Below are 19,295 nucleotides of genomic sequence, written 5' to 3'. Positions count from 1 at the left end.
TTTGCCAAGGTAATCCCATTCCTGATGTCCAGGCGGAGCTTCAAGGAATCCTCAGAACCTTAGGCCCCCTACAAAATCTTTCACCTGACTCCATCAACCTCCTGACCCCCCTGACACCCCGCACCCCTACCTTCTACCTTCTTCCAAAAATTCACAAACCCAATCATCCCGGCCGTCCCATTGTAGCTGGTTACCAAGCTCCCACAGAACGTATCTCTGCCTACGTAGATCAACACCTTCAACCCATTACATGCAGTCTCCCATCCTTCATCAAAGACACCAACCACTTTCTCGAACGCCTGGAATCCTTACCCAGTCTGTTACCCCCGGAAACCATCCTTGTAACCATTGATGCCACTTCCTTATACACAAATATTCCACACATCCAGGGCCTCGCTGCAATGGAGCACTTTCTTTCACGCCGATCACCTGCCACGCTACCTAAAACCTCTTTCCTCATTACTTTAGCCAGCTTCATCCTGACCCACAAGTTCTTCACTTTCGAAGGCCAGACATACCAACAATTAAAGGGAACAGCCATGGGTACCAGGATGGCCCCCTTGTACGCCAACCTATTCATGGGTTGCTTAGAGGAAGCCTTCTTGGTTACCCAGGCCTGCCAACCCAAAGTTTGGTACAGATTTATTGATGACATTTTCATGATCTGGACTCACAGTGAAGACGAACTCCAGAATTTCCTCTCCAACTTCAACTCCTTTGGTTCCATCAGATTTACCTGGTCCTACTCCAAATCCCATGCCACTTTCCTTGACGTTGACCTCCACCTGTCCAATGGCCAGCTTCACACGTCCGTCCACATCAAACCCACTAACAAGCAACAGTACCTCCATTATGACAGCTGCCACCCATTCCACATCAAACGGTCCCTTCCCTACAGCCTAGGTCTTCGTGGCAAACAAATCTGCTCCAGTCCGGAATCCCTGAACCATTACACCAACAACCTGAAAACAGCTTTCGCATCCCGCAACTACCTTCCCAACCTGGTACAGAAGCAAATAACCAGAGCCACTTCCTCATCTCCTCAAACCCAGAACCTCCCCCAGAACAACCCCAAAAGTGCCCCACTTGTGAGAGGATACTTTCCGGGACTGGATCATACTCTGAATGTGGCTCTCCAGCAGGGATACGACTTCCTCAAATCCTGCCCTGAAACGAGATCCATCCTTTATGAAAACCTCCCCACTCCACCAAGAGTGTCTTTCCGCCGTCCACCTAACCTTCGTAACCTCTTAGTTCATCCCTATGAAATCCCCAAACCACCTTCCCTACCCTCTGGCTCCTACCCTTGTAACCGCCCCGGTGTAAAACCTGTCCCATGCACCCTCCCATCACCACCTACTCCAGTCCTGTAACCCGGAAGGTGTACACAATCAAAGGCAGAGCCACGTGTGAAAGCACCCACGTGATTTACCAACTGACCTGCCTACGCTGTGAAGCTTTCTATGTGGGAATGACCAGCAACAAACTGTCCATTCGCATGAATGGACACAGGCAGACAGTGTTTGTTGGTAATGAGGATCACCCTATGGCTAAACATGCCTTGGTGCACGGTCTGCACATCTTGGCACAGTGTTACACCATCCGGGTTATCTGGATACTTCCCACTAACACCAGCCTGTCAGAACTCCGGAGATGGGAACTTGCCCTTCAGCATATCCTCGCTTCTCGTTATCCGCCAGGCCTCAATCTCCGCTAATTTCAATTTGCCGCCACTCATACCTCACCTGTCTTTCAACAACATCTTTGCCTCTGTACTTCCGCCTCGACTGACATCTCTGCCCAAACTCTTTGCCTTTACAAATGTCTGCTTGTGTCTGTGTATGTGCGGATGGATATGTGTGTGTGTGCGAGTGTATACCTGTCCTCTTTTCCCCCTAAGGTAAGTCTTTCCGCTCCCGGGATTGGAGTGACTCCTTACCCTCTCTTTTAAAACCCACATCCTTTCGTCTTTCCCTCTCCTTTCCTCTTTCCTGACGAAGCAACCGTTGGTTGCGAAAGCTTGAATTTTGTGTGTATATTTGTGTTTGTTTGTGTGTCTATCGACGTGCCAGTGCTTTCGTTATTATATAAACAATAGAGGGAAACATTCCACGTGGGAAAAATGTATCTAAAAACAAAGATGATGTGACTTACCAAACAAAAGCACTGGCAGGTCGATAGACACACAAAACAAACACAAACATACACACAAAATTCCTTCCCTCTTTCCTGACGAAGCAACCGTGGGTTGCAAAAGCTTGAATTTTGTGTGTATGTTTGTGTTTGTTTGTGTGTCTATCGACCTGCCAGTACTTTTGTTTGGTAGGTCACATCATCTTTGTTTTTTTTATATATATATATATATATATATATATATATATATATATATAAAAAACAAAGATGATGTAACTTACCAAACGAAAGCATTGGTATGTTGCTAGACACACAAACAAACACAAACACACACACAAAATTCAAGCTTTTACAACCCCCGGATGCTTCATCAGGAAATAGGGAAGGAGAGGGAAAGACAAAAGGATGTGGGTTTTTAGGGGAGAGGGTAAGGAGTCATTCCAATCCCGGGAGCGGAAAGACTTACCTTAGGGGGAAAAAAGGACAGGTATACACTCGCACACACACACACACATATCCATCCGCACATATACAGACACAAGCAAAATATCTGCTTGTGTCTGCTTGTGTCAACTCCACATCGATTCTTGTCATCTAAGGCATTAGAAGGTTTGTAGCCAACCCAAGTTATAAAGGAAAGAGGAAACTGCTATATATTTTGAAAAAGTTAATAAATACAAAAAATATATAAGAAAACTCTGTTTCAATTTACGAACTCTGAAAGATGTCAATCTAAACAATCACTTTCATTGTTCACCCCAAAACAACACAAGTAACAGTGAAAATTGGAGAAATACATGAAGGAATTTTATTTCACAGGTACAAGTAAGATAAACAGTTACTGTGCATACATAGAGACAACATAATATTACTAACGTGGTATACGCATGTAGGTTAAGCTCACTTTGGACTAATCACACACTGTCTTGTGCCAATCCTCAGAGGGAGACGTCAAACCTATCAGTTACATATGTCCTCCCAGCATAGCAGACAACTATTGTATATTCAGTTTGTTTGCTAATATCTTTCGAATCTATGGTTGCCAACAACACTATCTTGCAGACCTTGTCCTGCTATTCAGTCCCAGTCTATAATCTTCTTCACCGTGATATGATCTCCTTCCACAAAGATTTCATGAATTTGTTGCAAAAATAACTCATTACACTCCTCAAACAATGTAAATCAGTCATAATCAGAGTTACATCATTTGAAACATATACTGTCAAATTAACCATTAATACAATATACTTTACAATGATCTCCAGGCTCCTCCTCTTTAGTCTGTACACAAAAGAGTAAGTCCAATACATAACTTTTTAAATAATGTACGCTACTAATACAGGCTCTTTGTTTTCCTTGGTGGGCCACCACAACACCTTCTATGAGCGGCTGCATGGAATAACACATCCACCACAGCAAGTGATGACATGTGTTCACCACTCGTGCCCACTGGAGGTACAACTCCTTCACATATTCTTGGTTCTGCATTAACAAAAGCCTAGCAACAGTGTTTTGCACCACTCTGGGTCTGTTAGCATAAAATAATAGTTTTTCTCTCTATATTCATGTAAATATCATCAATTTATCAAAGGGCCTAAGACTGTACCAAGGCATTTCCTAGCAAAATATGATTTTAAACTACTTACTCTCCAACTTGAATGAAAGATATCATGCATATTACATCAAAAAATGGTCCAAAAGGCTCTGAGCACTATGGGACTTAACTTCTAAGGTCATCAGTCTCCTAGAACTTAGAACTACTTAATCCTAACTAACCTAAGGACATCACACACATCCATGCCCGAGGCAGGATTCGAACCTGCGACCGTACAGGTCACACGGTTCCAGACTGTAGCCCCTAGAACCACTCGGCCACCCCGGCCGGCATACTACATCATCTTACATGATTTCTAGATTTACTGTAAAGTCATTTCCTATTATCTAATATATATTTCATTGTTTTTATTAGACCAAATCTGTCATCCCAATATAATTATGTGGGCTCTATATTTTTGTCATCATTCATTGTTAAATAAATTATTTCTACTATTTAAAATCTGTAATATTACTTAAGAATCCGACTTTTACTCACGTTCTTCATTAAACAATTTTGCAGTTTCTAATTGTTTCTTGTCTCCAGATTTCTGACAAATACATATCATTTTTGCCTTATTACTTATTTCCACAACTCAGGAATGTGCCTGTGCCTTAGCACTTCTTTAAAGATTATCTTACAGTATCTTGCTATAAAGGTCAAACCTCAGAACATGACAGTATCCCACTAATAAAGCTCATAACAGGTAAGTCCTTTAATCTGGAGGAAACTTCACTTTATTTCAGCCATTTTCCCTTTCTTTTTCTTTCAACTTATTCTTTCCTCCATCTTTCCAGGAACCAGTACTCTTTGCCTTACTTACTCAAAATACAATGTGATGCATCCCTCTACCTCCTTCACTCATCAACAAAAAATATGTTTGGGGCCATCCCTCCTACAGGTCCACCCAAAGCTGGTATAGTTTCCCATCTATGGGTGTTAACCTACGCAACACAACTCCATATTATACCATAACAAGGTACATCATATCCCTCCAGTACCCTAATAATGAGTATTCCATTCAAGACTCACTACGGTCCAATCTTCCTTCAAATATATTATCCACCAGACATTTCTGACTTCCTGATCACTATACAGTCTACTTTGTTCAGGCCTCCTCCTTAAATTTTATGTATACTTCTATCTATGTCCACCACATCCCCTTTTTACCTCATGTGACTGTGATCACTGTACCTCTTCAATGTTAGCTTTTCATTTATTGTCTTACAAGAAAATAAGATTACGGCACTGTATTTCTCCCTCCAAAAACCACTATACAATTTTATTCTGGTGTCCTTTTGATCCTTGTGGTTACCCACATATGTGTGTGCATGTATATGTTCATTAAGCTTTGGGTCCTCTATACCGTGTCATTTGTTGTCCTTTGTGTATCATCAAGAAAACTTGATTGACTGATTTATGTGTACTTATTCTAAACAAATAACACTTAAAATTATTTATAATGATGTCATATTAATGTGTGTCAGCTAGTTATACTCTGGGTTGAAATGATTTCACCATTTCTACATTATACAACCCATTTTCTTTACCACTTCCTGGCTCCACTAAGAACAATGCTCAGTATGGTCCCACAATTTAGGAAAAAATTTACTTGTCTCTCCTTTAATATTCCAACTTAAATGATGATCACTTATTAAAACCAAATCACCAATTTTGAATTCCGGTACCTGGGCAATATTATTCTGTCACTGCAGACATTGTTCATTATGTTGTAGGTTAACCTCTACTTGCCTCTGTACTTCACCTATAGTTAATTCTTTCCCTTTAGACCAACCAAACATTTTTAATAGTAATTATCCTATTAAAAGTTTATACATTACCTTTACAGGTGATAGTCCTGTCATCACATGCAGTAATTCACTTAATCAGTCCCTAAAATTCAGGAATTACCTGTGCTCAAGATGTCTGTTTTGTGGGACAATATGTCCTATAAAGATGCAAAATCTCATTCACTATCATTCACAAGGTTTACAATATTTTGAAGGTGATGTTTAGAAATAGTTATTTGCTTTACTTGTTTCCAGGCTACAAATTCTTTAAATGCCTCATTTATAAATTGTCAGTAATTTGTGTGGTTTTCCCTAATCTCTGAAATATTCTCTCAAACAATGAATCACTGTTTCACAGGGCAGAGCTTAACAGACTTGGACCAGCACTCTACTAGCACAAATATATATGATACTCCACCCCAGCCTGCAGGAAGGTTTTACAAAAAAAATCCACTACAGAAAGGTGTTACAGGATACAATTTATACACAACAGCTCAATTGTCTTCCTTTATCTTCTGGCATCTTTCAGCGGTTCTTATTATTGTTCATATTTTTCTAATTAAGTTCTTAAAATCATAAAACTTTACCACATGTTTTACACACTTCTGTACTCCAAGGTGTCCGTAACCCTTGTGAATAAATGTAATAAGGCCCAATTCTATTGTGACAAGTATCCATAGTTCCCATTTCAACTTTATTCTCTTCATTTTCCACAATAACGCCTCTTTATGTATCATCCATTCTGATGTTTTATTATCTATGGTTAAAGCTCTTTTAATTGTCAACCACTTATCTTTAAAATATGGATCATCAGCTGTATCGTTCCTTATGCATAAGACTAAATTCTTTTCTTCACTGTTGGTGTAACTTAATTTTAAAAGAATTATATTGTAAGTAATTCCAGGACCATCTGTCCTTACCAGATCATTCATTCCGAACGTAAAATGTTACAGGGCACCAGTAACCGAATTTTGTAAGAATAATACCAACCATATCAGTCTCCCATGTATTAAACAAATACCACGGGAAATGCTAGAGCTTAATGATCAATATACACCACTATTTTGGATCCTTTGGATCCCCATATCAAAGTTTGAAACTTTTGTATGCTTCAGACTATAGTTAGTAACTCTTTCTCTGTTGGCGTATAATTCAATCCATGTTTCATCCAAGCTCTACTGGCAAATGATAATGTATTATGTTCTCTTGTAGGATCCCATTCACCTTGAAACAGTTTACAAGCCACTCAATATTCCAAAGCATCAGTACTAAATTTAAAATTAAGAACACACATCATATCCATATTAGTATATAGTTCATATATTAAAAACAAAGATTCCATGACTTAGCAAACGAGAAAGCGCTGGTAGACAGACACAATAAAAAACACACAAACACACACACACAGAATTTCAAGCTTTCGCAACCAATGGTTGCTTCGTCAGGAAAGAGGGAAGGAGAGGGAAAGACGAAAGGGTGTGGGTTTTAAGGGAGAGGGTAAGGAGTCATTCCAATCCCGGCAGCGGAAAGACTTACCTTAGGGGGAAAAAAGGACAGGTATACACTCGCTCAGTCAGTGTCAGTAGATAACATTAAAGAATTGTTAACCAAAGAGGCAGAAAAGCAGAAAAATGTAGGCTTATGTATAGTACTCAAGATTTACAACCATCCTTAACTGATTAAAGGGAGAAGAAACGCCAGTAACATGTTGTTCAAAATTATTGGTATACAAAGTCTACTTGGAAACTTCTGACAACTTACTGGGCACTTGGCAGTGGGTCCCATTTTGGCCTGTAGTAGTTAAAAGATTTAAAAATAGTACTTAACTAGCATTATGCTGAATTGAGGTATCAACAGTAACCTATTGTTAATCATAGTGGAGAAATAGGTATGTAGTTGCTAACACTGTATTATGATATTAAAACGATAACATCAGTTTTTTGATGTGCGCCTTATCTAAGAGCATGTAATTGAAATGTGATCGTATAATGAATGTTAATGTTAGGATTCAGAAGTAATCTTAATATGAAATGTTAGGTTGGACAGAGGGGTTTTGCATCGATATTCGTGTTTGATAGTTTATGTATGGAAGATGCGTAGAAGTAGCAGCTCCAGAAGAAGGAGACTGTTCTTATTATTGAGGTCACTGCATCAATTATGACTGCAGAAGGAATCTTACTACATACCTTACTGCGAGGAACACTTCTTTAATAAGCATTGGTCCTAGTATCAGAGTTGTTACTAATGTTGTTAGCAATACGGCAAAATGGAGCCTAAGCAATTCCTGAGTCTCTCCATGTCAAATGCCATGTTACGTGGCCAAACTATAATCAGTGCTGTAGCACTATTTCTAAAGTAGTGAAGGGTTGACATGAAAAGTTTTTTATGACTAAATATGAAGAAGACAAAATCTGTGTATAATTCTATCAAGTTTTGTACATCATATTAAATTTTATAGAAGAAATTTTACTTGATAAAAACACCCACATTCCCATCTTTCCATATAAATATATGTAAGATTAGTGTGAGATGCTTTAAGTATCATTATAAATCTCTCAATGGCCAGTCACACAATTGCTTCATCAAACGGCATGCAGGTGAGCTGCACTGAAATTCACTGAATAGAGAAACAATTCAGCGTCTCTTGATTCCGTCCATTGGAGATGATGCATTAATGATTTGCCTTTCTAATACGAGTTTCATTATTTTTGCACAAATTTCATTATTTTATAACTGAATTTCCCTAAGCAATCAAATAATAACTCATAGGTTGTTATGACACAGACTATTTATCTGACATATTGCACTATATGATAAACTTGTGCTATCTCATATCGAACAAATGAGAATTTTTGTAGTAATTACTGTTTTAGGGTGAAAAAATGGACAACTTCAGTGTTAAAAGACTACAAGATAAGATTTTAACCTACTGTCTCCTTTAGTGATTCACTATTAAGGTGAACATGACTTTACATAAATCCAAGCAATACATTTATGGCTTCAAGGTGAACCAAACCATGGCTTAATTGATATTGTGTAATTATGTGTATACTCGTACAAACAACATCTGGATAATTTAATATTCAAAATAAGTTTGATCCTAGTTTATGTTTCATCACACTTGAATAGTGATTTTGAAACTTGTTCATCTATAAATGACAGCAAATGAGAGGGTACGAGTTTTTCTATGGTTTTATCAGTAATAATTCTGATTAAGCTAGAGGATATGTTAGTAAGGTATAGATATGTTAGACATTTCAGGATTTAAGCTAGCTTCCTACTTCTGTAGAGTAGATATGGATTAATACACAGACTTGTCACCTTTAGCAGTAAAAAATGCTCAACTTGTCTGTGTATTGAGTCTAACTGAGTTTGGTTGACAGGTAGACATATCCTGGTTCAACACTATGCCAAACTTCATTTAGCATCGTGCCTAGTGTGTGTGGTAGCATGCCAATCTCTTGTAAACCCATGGCCAAATGTTTTCAATGAGTGAAAGATATGTAGAACATTCTTGTCTGGGCGTCTGTTCAACACCCTCTGTATCAAGACAGGTGACAGCAGCACACTCTAGATTTGGCCTGCCATCATCATGTTGAAACACTTTAAAAACAGGTAACAGCCGCTGACCTTAGCACGTCAGATATGACAGCCACTGACTTTGACATGTCAGATATGAACAACCTGCTGTCAGAATTAACAACTACATGATCGAGAGGAGATCACAGTGTATATGCAATGGCACACCATACCATGAGGCCATGTGATACACAGAATGTAGATGATGTCACTCACACCAATTCTGTATCATTGCAATGAAATGATAATCATTTGATAATCCAAGCATGTTAATTTGACATCAGTGACATGTTGACCTCATGGATTTGCCACTTATATGACCAGCTGTGTAGAAAGAGCCACCATGTTATATATAGCAGCTAAAAAAGGAAAGGGGTAATCATGATGATTGACTCCATCAAAGGAAATACACTATTGGCAGCATACTGCACCTTCACTATTGATAGACTTGACACAGTTAAAGCAGGACAGTGATATATGTTTTTCATATAACAAAGTGTGCAGCCACTACCTTTCCTGTCCTGTTGGACAAATATTAATGATCGAAATAGTTTACGCTACCCCTATATATCAATACTATTTAGTATCCTTGGCCACTTCAATCAGTCCAAGTTCACACATTTTTCTGTACTGTGCAATGATTTTAGTGTTTACATTGAGACAGAGAGGTAAGGCATTTCATGAGGATCTCTACACAACAGACAAATGACCATTGATCTATCATATCAGGCAACCTGTTCATCATTATTAGTGGTTTCTCCAAAACGATGGAGATGAATGCAGTGATTGAGGCACACTGTCTTTTCCTGTTCTTGAATTGCCTTGTGTTGTTGGGCCAGCCACATACTGCGCTACAGTCATGCTGACCTCATGCAAAGTAACATCCATCTTTCTGTGCACGAGTAGAGGGCCTCTGCTTCTGCACTTTCATTCGTTTCTACCAAATAGATAATATGTTATGTTACTTCATCTAGCTCATCCCGAAGTTTTGCAGAGCAGTGTACTTTACATCCATAAACACACTGCACACCAACTGTTAAATTTACAGACAAGAGCTTCAAATGCACACAATCATTGGTATGAGGGTAAATCAATTATTATCGGCAATTTAGGTATATTTTTGTTTGTTTTGGTAGTAGTGTCATTTTACATTGATGATGCTTGCTTTGTTTATTTGCTGTTACATCTTTGCAATTTTCAAGCAGCTAGGTTAGTTTCATTATCGCTGCCGTGCTGTTAATCATGGCTGCTCCGCTGTCTATTTGCACCAAAGTAGAGCAACGTCCAGTGATCCGTTTTCTGTGGTCGGAAGGCATATCAGGGGCTGAAATTCATCAAAGACTTTCAGTACAGTACAGGAACAATGTTTTTCCACAACAGAGTATCTACAAATGGACTGAAAAATTACAAAATGGTCGCACAAGTGTTACACACGATGAAGGCCCTTTACCACCACAAATGAAGAAACCATTGAGCATTCACGTGAAACGATTCTCTTGGACAGACGCAAATTAGTCATGGATCTTCCTACAAAATCATCCACAACAGACTTGGGTTTCTTGAAGTTTGTGCAACATGGGTCCTAAAACAACTCACACAGTTGCATAAACAAACACACTTAGAGATCTGCAAAAAACATTTGGATCACTATGGTAACAAAGGGGACAACTTCTTGTACAGGATCATTACTGGTGACAAAACATGGATCCATCATTACAAGCCGGAGAGTAAATGGCAGAGTATGGAATGGAAACATCCAAATTCGCTGTGCAAGAAAAAGTTCAAGACCCAACCGTCCACAGGAAAACTAATGCTTACTGTTTTTTGGGACGTACAAGATCCAGTACTGGAACATTATGGGTAAAGGGGCACAACAATAAACTGTAGATTACAGTGAGATGCTTACTGCCAGGCTAAAGCCTACAATTCAAAGCAAATGCCGAGGATTTCTGTCAAAATGTGTTGTGTTGTTGCACGACAATGTCCATCTGCATACTGCTGCCCACACTACTGAAACGCTTCAGAAACTCAAATCTGAAGTACTGGATCATCCTCCATATAGTCCCGATCTTGCCCCTTCTGACAATTACAGGCATTAATGGGCCATCGATTTGCCTCGGGCGAAGCAGTGAAAGAATCGGTGCATTCCTGGCTCGCAGCTCAACCGAATACTTTTTATGAGGGGATCAGTGCATTGAAATGCAAGGTGACTCTATGTCAAAAAATGATGTTTTTGTAAGTTTCTTATTTGATTACAATAAAATTTTATAACTACATTGTGGATAATAATGGACTTACCCTCATGTAAGTTATGCTAACATAGAGATGTGGAAAGGAACTTCGTCACAGACCACCATCAGATTAGTGCACAGCAAAATCTTACAAGAAACACATTAGTTAAATGGGAAGAGTTGTAGATGCCAAAAACAAAGGAGAAGATTGATTTAAGATCAGTATTTACTTAGAATAATGTTAATGGAGTTTTTGTGCGCTTGTGCATCAAGTTAGGTTACACATATCTTGGCCTAAATTTGGACTCTCTTGAATTTGACAACATTTGTTCAGTCATCACTGGCAATATTGTCATTTTCAGCAATCCTTCAGAATCTCAGCTATCAAGCAGACAAAACAGCTATTGGCAAAGACCTTTGTGACTCCAGAAATAATCATTTCCACATGAAACATACGTTTTAAGATGAAGAATCATGTGTTACATATCTCTCTAATTCATCAATAACAGTCTGTTAAGAAATACACCACCATCATATCTAACTCTCTTCCACAATAAACACAATCATAGGTCATGTTAATTACATATGTTTTGAAAAGCTTCAAGGTATGTTATTAAGTGGTGCAAGGCATATACATTGTAGAAACTTACATCAATGTAGCCATCTCGCACATATGGTCGATGAATAAGCACTTCAGGTAAATCCAAGTAAAGATTAAGACAATCAGGTAGACTTCGGACAAAGAGAGGTAGTTCCTGGTACTTATTAAGTGCAACACAGAGATCAGCTACCTGCAAAACAAAAATGTATTGCCATACTCAGAGTTTTGTAATAATTTAAGTGATGTCTATGGAAATATGGAATTCATTTGCCACTAAAATACCAGGCTGGTCCAGCATAGCATTTAAGTTGGCAAAAAATGAACTGTATCTATTTCTTATGACTTCATTTCATGGTAAGATAAAATTTACTCTAGTAGTATCTTGACTTAAAATGAATTATGTAGCACTTGCCAAACATGGAAAAGATTCCTGATGAAAATTATTTATCAATACAATTATTCAAAATCAAACATCAGATCTCGTTGCATCTATTTCTCTTATTAAATGACAAACTTATTTTCTTAAAAACTTGTACAGTTGTCTCAGGGATGGCAGACATGCAGTCATATTGGTCTCTTGGAATATCAACCCTTTAAAAATTGGCAACAACGGGGCACAGCTACCAGCCAGGCCCAGTGAATAGTTGATTCTCAGCTGCAGACTGCCCAATTTGTTTTTGCCAGTTATGACCATTGTAACTGCTAATATATTCCCTATTTCCTAGTTCTTTGGTGTTTTATATTGGTGACATTTAATATTTCTATTTTATGTTTTATGTTACATTCACCATTGTAAGCACTCAGTTAAAATGGTATGCAAAGTTTATTTTATAGCTACATTGGTGCCACAGAAATACAGTGAAATCATAGTTTTGTTGTGAGACAAATGAAATTGCAGAAATAAACATTAATTCTTGAGCTTACTTCTACTTTTTCTTTTTGTCAATCATCAACAATTAAATTACATACCACACACGCTTTATTCTTGCTGTATCAACATCAGGTAACACTTTTCTCACGTTGTACAAAGCACTAATAAATCTTGCCACTTGCAAATATGAACATTATTTTCTTTTTGTTTCCATTTCAAACAAACAATAGGTGTATTATATACACCATGTATTTGTGAATTGACACAGAAGAAATGAACTTAGTTCTTCCATAATATTACACATGCATTATTTGACAATGCTGAAATAAACACAGTGTCTGCTTCTTATCTTTCATTTTTATACACAAATATAGGTATGGCTCTAGCTGCCAGAGACTGTGGTGAAGTGTCTGTGAGTTGCTTTTGTGTCAATGTATATATGTTGTCTACATTTGACAAAAGTCTTGCTGGCCAAAAGCTAACTTTCCAACAGACTTTTTGTTGTACCTTTCTGTGTGACTTAGCATCTCTGCTATGAGGTGAATAGCATCTATCGTTTCCATTATGTTGTTACATTCCATCCTTGATTTTCCATTGTTTAAATATATGTGTAATATTTATATAAACTAAATTGATATTTATGATACATAGAGTTGTGTATATTGGCAACAAATGTGCCTCTGCTTGCACTACACTGCTATTTGAATGCCCAAAGTTCTTTGGATGTACCACAAAACTGAATGAATGCCCTTGATATCTGGTGGCACTCCACACTTCCAGGAAGCCAGCTAGATAGCATCAAGGATGTTGCTGCCACAACAGTTCAGTTTAGCAAAACAGTGAACATGCAAAAAGTGTGCAACATCTGCATGAAGTGTTGGATTCAGACTGTCAGTTAAGTGAGCTCATATAATTGGCATTGATAAGATGACAGTGGACACCATTATCACTGAAGGTTTGGGGGATATGACAGATCTGCATTAAACGCATCCTGAAGGCCTTGACAGGTGAACGTCTGGTTCAAAGACCTTCTGCAATGCCCTGAAGAAGACCCTGGCTTTTTGGATAACATAATCACAGGAGACAAAACTTAGATATTCGAAAGTGATTTGGAAACAAAGTGACAAAGATTAAAATGTCACACTGGAGCATCACATCAACCAAAACAGGCTCGAATGAAAAAAATCAAGTTAAAGCCATGCTCATCATTTTCTTTGAAACCAAGGGGGTTGTCCACTACAAATTCGTACTTGGGGAGCAGAAAGTTAAAGATGCTTTTTACCTTGTAGTAGTAAGAAGACTGAAGGGAAGCGTCAACCAGATGAGGTCAGTCATTGCCGGAAATGGGAAATTACTTCACTACAATGTGCCCAGCCATGCTTGCTCCTTTGTTACTGACTGCGTGATGATAAATGGCATCACAAAGATTTCCCAACCATCTTACAGTCCTGACTTGACACCAGCAGACTAACTCCTATTCCCAAGAGTGAAATCCTTCCTCACAGGAAACCACAATGGGATTCTAAGTACTGTCAAAGAGGCTTCCATGCACAATCCTAAGGACATTTCAGAAACTGCTTATCAGGGATCCTTTGAGTAATGGGAAAGCCACTGGCAAAGGTGTGTCGATGCTCAATGGCTGTACTTTGAGTAATTTTGGAGCACTGTAGCAATATCTCAAATAAATCTATTTTACTGACACTTTTCTTGATACTTTTTGTACAATCCTTGTTGACTTCAACGGTTTATACTGAACAGTCAAACCAACCTTACTGTTACTTTCTTTTACTATTTACTTGAAAACAGAATGACTGCAAAAACAAAGCCTTTCATGTTTGTTAATATTACAGGGAGCAGGGGTGATGGGAGCAAATACATAGGCTGCTATACGGATGGAATGGTGCAGTGGGAGCAGCTCCCAAAACCCTCACACAGTGACATCAATAAACCTGTGTTATGTACTTTGTACCTAGCAGGTGGATAGTAATTTTTCTTTTCTGATAATGTATCATAACAGTAGTGAAAGATCTAGAGCTGCTTCAACTCATTTTAGAATGAAGGGTCTGAACAAAGCACAGTGAAATGAAGCTGGCTTTCTACACTTGCTATTACAGTACTACTGCACATATTGTTGTTGGACTACTAAGACTGGAAGTGAGAAGACACAAATTACTAACAGCGCAAAGTCTTCAAGGTTCTGAAAATTTAGAATTAGTCCCCTGCACTAAAGAAATGGTTTACAGATAGTATATTGTGTCAAGAGGGAATGAGCAGTAGATGCAGTACAGTAATTCCCCATGTTTGACAATACTACTTCCACAGAGGACTGTTTTTCATTATTTATTTATTTATAATGGCAGTTTTGGGTGAATGAAAACCAAACTAAATAAAAACTGAAGCATAATAAACAAATTAAATCACTTTATACAACCTCAGATGTATTTCCAATTGCCTATGGGGGAAAAAAATAATACAGGTATCAATATATTTTTCAGCTATCTCACCAGCACAGTAACCAGTCCTTGGCATTTGAGAATAATATGAATGAACTAGAACACAAAAATAATGAAGTAACATTTGAATAAAGTGAGTTCTCTCTCTAGTCACTAACACAGATTCAAACATGATTAATACCTACGTTTTGCAGCTGCCTTTTCAGCAGTAAGGCTTGCTCTCTCTCTCTCTCTTTCTCTCCAAAACCTCCATTCATCTCTAAACTTACTGTCAAAGACAGAAACTAAATTTTATATGATCTCTTACAAAAGCTTAAAACAAAATCATTAAACTTGAAACATTTCTATATTTACCTGTGTGTCGAATACATTCTTTAGCATTATGCTATAATCCTGAAGAAGAATTGCTGAAATAAGCCGGCAATTGTGAATCACCTTTAATATGTATTCTGATTCTAAAATTCCCTTCATTTTCTTGATAAATAACACAGTATCAAGAGCTCGCAGATCAAGAAGGAAGGTTCTTTGCCATGTTGCTATGTTTATTAGCCTAATTTTTCTCCAGACACCAAAAGTAACACCTTCAAATTCCAAAGCTATTATTGTTTCCATTTCAAGATGCTCCACCTGAAATTAACCAAAGTCAGCTACATATTACAAGGAGACAGATTGGCTAGCTAATAATAACCTTCAGGAATCAAAATTCCAAGTACTTCTGACAAGAATACGTAACAGGGAAATTCTTCCCAATAGAGTTTACTAGTGGCATTGATATTGGTACAAAATTCTGAAAACAAAACTAACATCAGAGGGGTTACACAACTGAAAATCCCAGGATGAAAACAACAAACACATGTGGGAAAAGGTAACACCTGAGAGATGTGTGGTACATAGACAAATGTAACAACACATATACAGGGTTATTACAAATGATTGAAGCGATTTCACAGCTCTACAATAACTTTATTATTTGAGATATTTTCACAATGCTTTGCACACACATACAAAAACTCAAAAAGTTTTTTTAGGCATTCACAAATGTTCGATATGTGCCCCTTTAGTGATTCGGCAGACATCAAGCCGATAATCAAGTTCCTCCCACACTCGGCGCAGCATGTCCCCATCAATGAGTTCGAAAGCATCGTTGATGCGAGCTCGCAGTTCTGACACGTTTCTTGGTAGAGGAGGTTTAAACACTGAATCTTTCACATAACCCCACAGAAAGAAATCGCAGGGGGTTAAGTCAGGAGAGCGTGGAGGCCATGACATGAATTGCTGATCATGATCTCCACCACGACCGATCCATCGGTTTTCCAATCTCCTGTTTAAGAAATGCCGAACATCATGATGGAAGCGTGGTGGAGCACCATCCTGTTGAAAGATGAAGTCGGCGCTGTCGGTCTCCAGTTGTGGTATGAGCCAATTTTCCAGCATGTCCAGATACACGTGTCCTGTAACGTGCTTTTTGCAGAAGAAAAAGGGGCCATAAACTTTAAACCATGAGATTGCACAAAACACGTTAACTTTTGGTGAATTGTGAATTTGCTGCATGAATGCGTGAGGATTCTCTTCCGTCCAGATTCACACATTGTGTCTGTTCACTTCACCATTAAGAAAAAATGTTGCTTCATCACTGAAAACAAGTTTCGCACTGAACGCATCCTCTTCCATGAGCTGTTGTAACCGCGCCGAAAATTCAAAGCGTTTGACTTTGTCATCGGGTGTCAGGACTTGTAGCAATTGTAAACGGTAAGGCTTCTGCTTTACCCTTTTCCGTAAGATTTTCCAAACCGTCGGCTGTGGTACATTTAGCTCGCTGCTTGCCTTGCTTTATTCGTCAACTTCCGCGGGCTACGCGTGAAACTTGCCCGCACGCGTTCAACCGTTTCTTCGCTCACTGCAGGCCGACCCATTGATTTCCCCTTACAGAGGCATCCAGAAGCTTTAAACTGAGCATACCATCGCCGAATGGAGTAAGCAGTTCATGGATCTTTGTTGAACTTTGTCCTGAAGTGTCGTTGCACTGTTATGACTGATTGATGTGAGTGCATTTCAAGCACGACATACGCTTTCTCGGCTCCTGTCGCCATTTTGTCTCACTGTGCTCTCGAGCGCTCTGGCGGCAGAAACCTGAAGTGCGGCTTCAGCCGAACAAAACTTTATGAGTTTTTCTACGTATCTGTAGTGTGTCGTGACCATATGTCAATGATTGGAGCTACAGTGAATTTATGAAATCACTTCAATCATTTGTAATAGCCCTGTAATTAATGAGCTTTCAAGCTACTAATCTTTCTCTAGTTTACATACAGCCACATGAATCCTCAAATGCAACCATCTGTGGCTCCTCAACAATTAGTTGATGTTATGTTATTCCTGCACTACTTATCAATCATCTGTGAGAGAGTGAATGGTTGTTTTTATCACTGTTATTTGTAACAATACATAGCTCTAAAGACAGAAAGATGCTGCGAAGTGGGCAACATGTGAACTGACTGGTCCTGATATTAGTGTCAGTGGTGCTGAGAAATAGCTGAAATTACTAAAATTAATAAAACTTCAGGGCCTGATGGAATCTCTATCAGATTCTGTACCAAATTTAAAGTTAAGTTAGTTCTCTCCTGTACTACAATCTACCATAAATCATTCAAACAAAAAAAAATTATGCCCAGCAGTCAGAAAGAAGTGCAGGTCACACTCATCTACACAAACTGAAGCAGAAATGATTCACAAAACTACTGTCCAATATGCTGGGCATCCATTTGGAGCAGAATCTTAGAATATATTGTGAGCTAAAACATAATGAGGTGTCTTAAACAGAATGACCATCTCCATTTCACCAATACAGATTTCAGAAATCATGCAAAACCCAATTCACACTTTCCTCACATCGCCGGCTGGTGTGGCCGAGCAGTTCTAGGCGCGTCAGTCTGGAACTGTGCAACCACTACGGTCGCAGGTTCAAATCCTGCCTTGGGTATGGATGTGTGTGATGTCCTTAGGTTAGTTAGGTTTATGTAGTTCTAAGTTCTAGGGGACTGATGACGTCAGATGTCAAGTCCCACAGTGCTTAGAGCCAGAGCCTCACAACATCCTGAAAGCAATGCATAAAGGCAGTTGGGTAGATGCAGTATTTCTTGATTTCCAATAAGCATTTTTGGAGCCTTTAAGCCATTAACTTTATAAGCTTATGCTGTTCAATTTGTAATTTTCAGTCTCCTCAGTGATGTGATGCCATGACGCATTGTGTGTAACTAACACCCAAGCACAGCGGACAGTAGGTGGCGGAGCTGGTTCATCGGATGTTTGTTGTCCATCAACTTGGACAGAGCCTCTGAGAATGACTATAGAATATGCAGTACCTTAAACTTTCTTGAGTGGCATCATCAGATATTGTTCACGATGAAGTTAATAATGAATCTTGTTTTAACAAAAGTCGTCAATTGTTAATGAAAGCCCAAGGATAGCACTTCCATTCTATGTACGTATTATGTGTTAGTGAGAACATTAGCTTCCAAAAAGCTTATAGTAGACCTGATAAACCTGATTGCATCACCAAAAGATAATTTTATTCTTTATTTGTTTGAAATGAGAGGATCAACTAGAGATGAAATTTCCTTTTTATTAAACTGATCCATGGCTACTTCTACCTAATAATAATTGCCAACATTGGAGATACAGTAGCCAGTAAGTTTACATATTCTGTAATTTTCATTTGCTGGTCTTTATGGGTAACATTATAGATTATTTACTTAGGTTACACATATTCATTGAAAAAAAGATAGTAATTAGAATTATATGTGGTGTCCACAGATGTATATCCTATAGCCATATCTTTAGAAGCTGGGAATATTAACCTCTTATGAAAGTTGTTATCAAAAATCCTTCTGAGTTTGAGAGTAATAGAGATATTCCAAAACACAAAATTAGAAAGAAAACCGATCTGGATTATCCTTTAATAAATCTATCTTCAGCACAGAAAGGTGTGAAAAGTGCAGCTATAAAACACCTTGCAAATCTACCCATGCAAAAACAAATCTCTCACA

The 19,295-nt window shown here is 38.4% G+C and overlaps 1 protein-coding gene across 1 annotated transcript in view; it reads right to left on the bottom strand.

Moving 5' to 3' along the window:
- Positions 1–19,295, bottom strand: part of LOC126455679 (piRNA biogenesis protein EXD1-like) — a 202,750-nt gene that overhangs the window by 38,474 nt on the left and 144,981 nt on the right. Inside the window, exons 5-6 of the mRNA XM_050091446.1 lie at positions 15,607–15,879; positions 11,978–12,118 (exon numbers count right to left, since the gene is read on the bottom strand). Of these exons, the coding sequence (XP_049947403.1) occupies positions 11,978–12,118; positions 15,607–15,879 (414 nt within the window). The remainder of the gene's footprint in view (positions 1–11,977; positions 12,119–15,606; positions 15,880–19,295) is intronic.

Source organism: Schistocerca serialis, chromosome 2 (assembly GCF_023864345.2).
Source record: "Schistocerca serialis cubense isolate TAMUIC-IGC-003099 chromosome 2, iqSchSeri2.2, whole genome shotgun sequence".
NCBI classification, from domain to species: Eukaryota; Metazoa; Arthropoda; class Insecta; order Orthoptera; family Acrididae; genus Schistocerca; species Schistocerca serialis.
The sequence above is the reverse complement of the archived record's forward strand: the minus strand, read 5'-3'. Positions and strand labels throughout refer to the sequence as shown.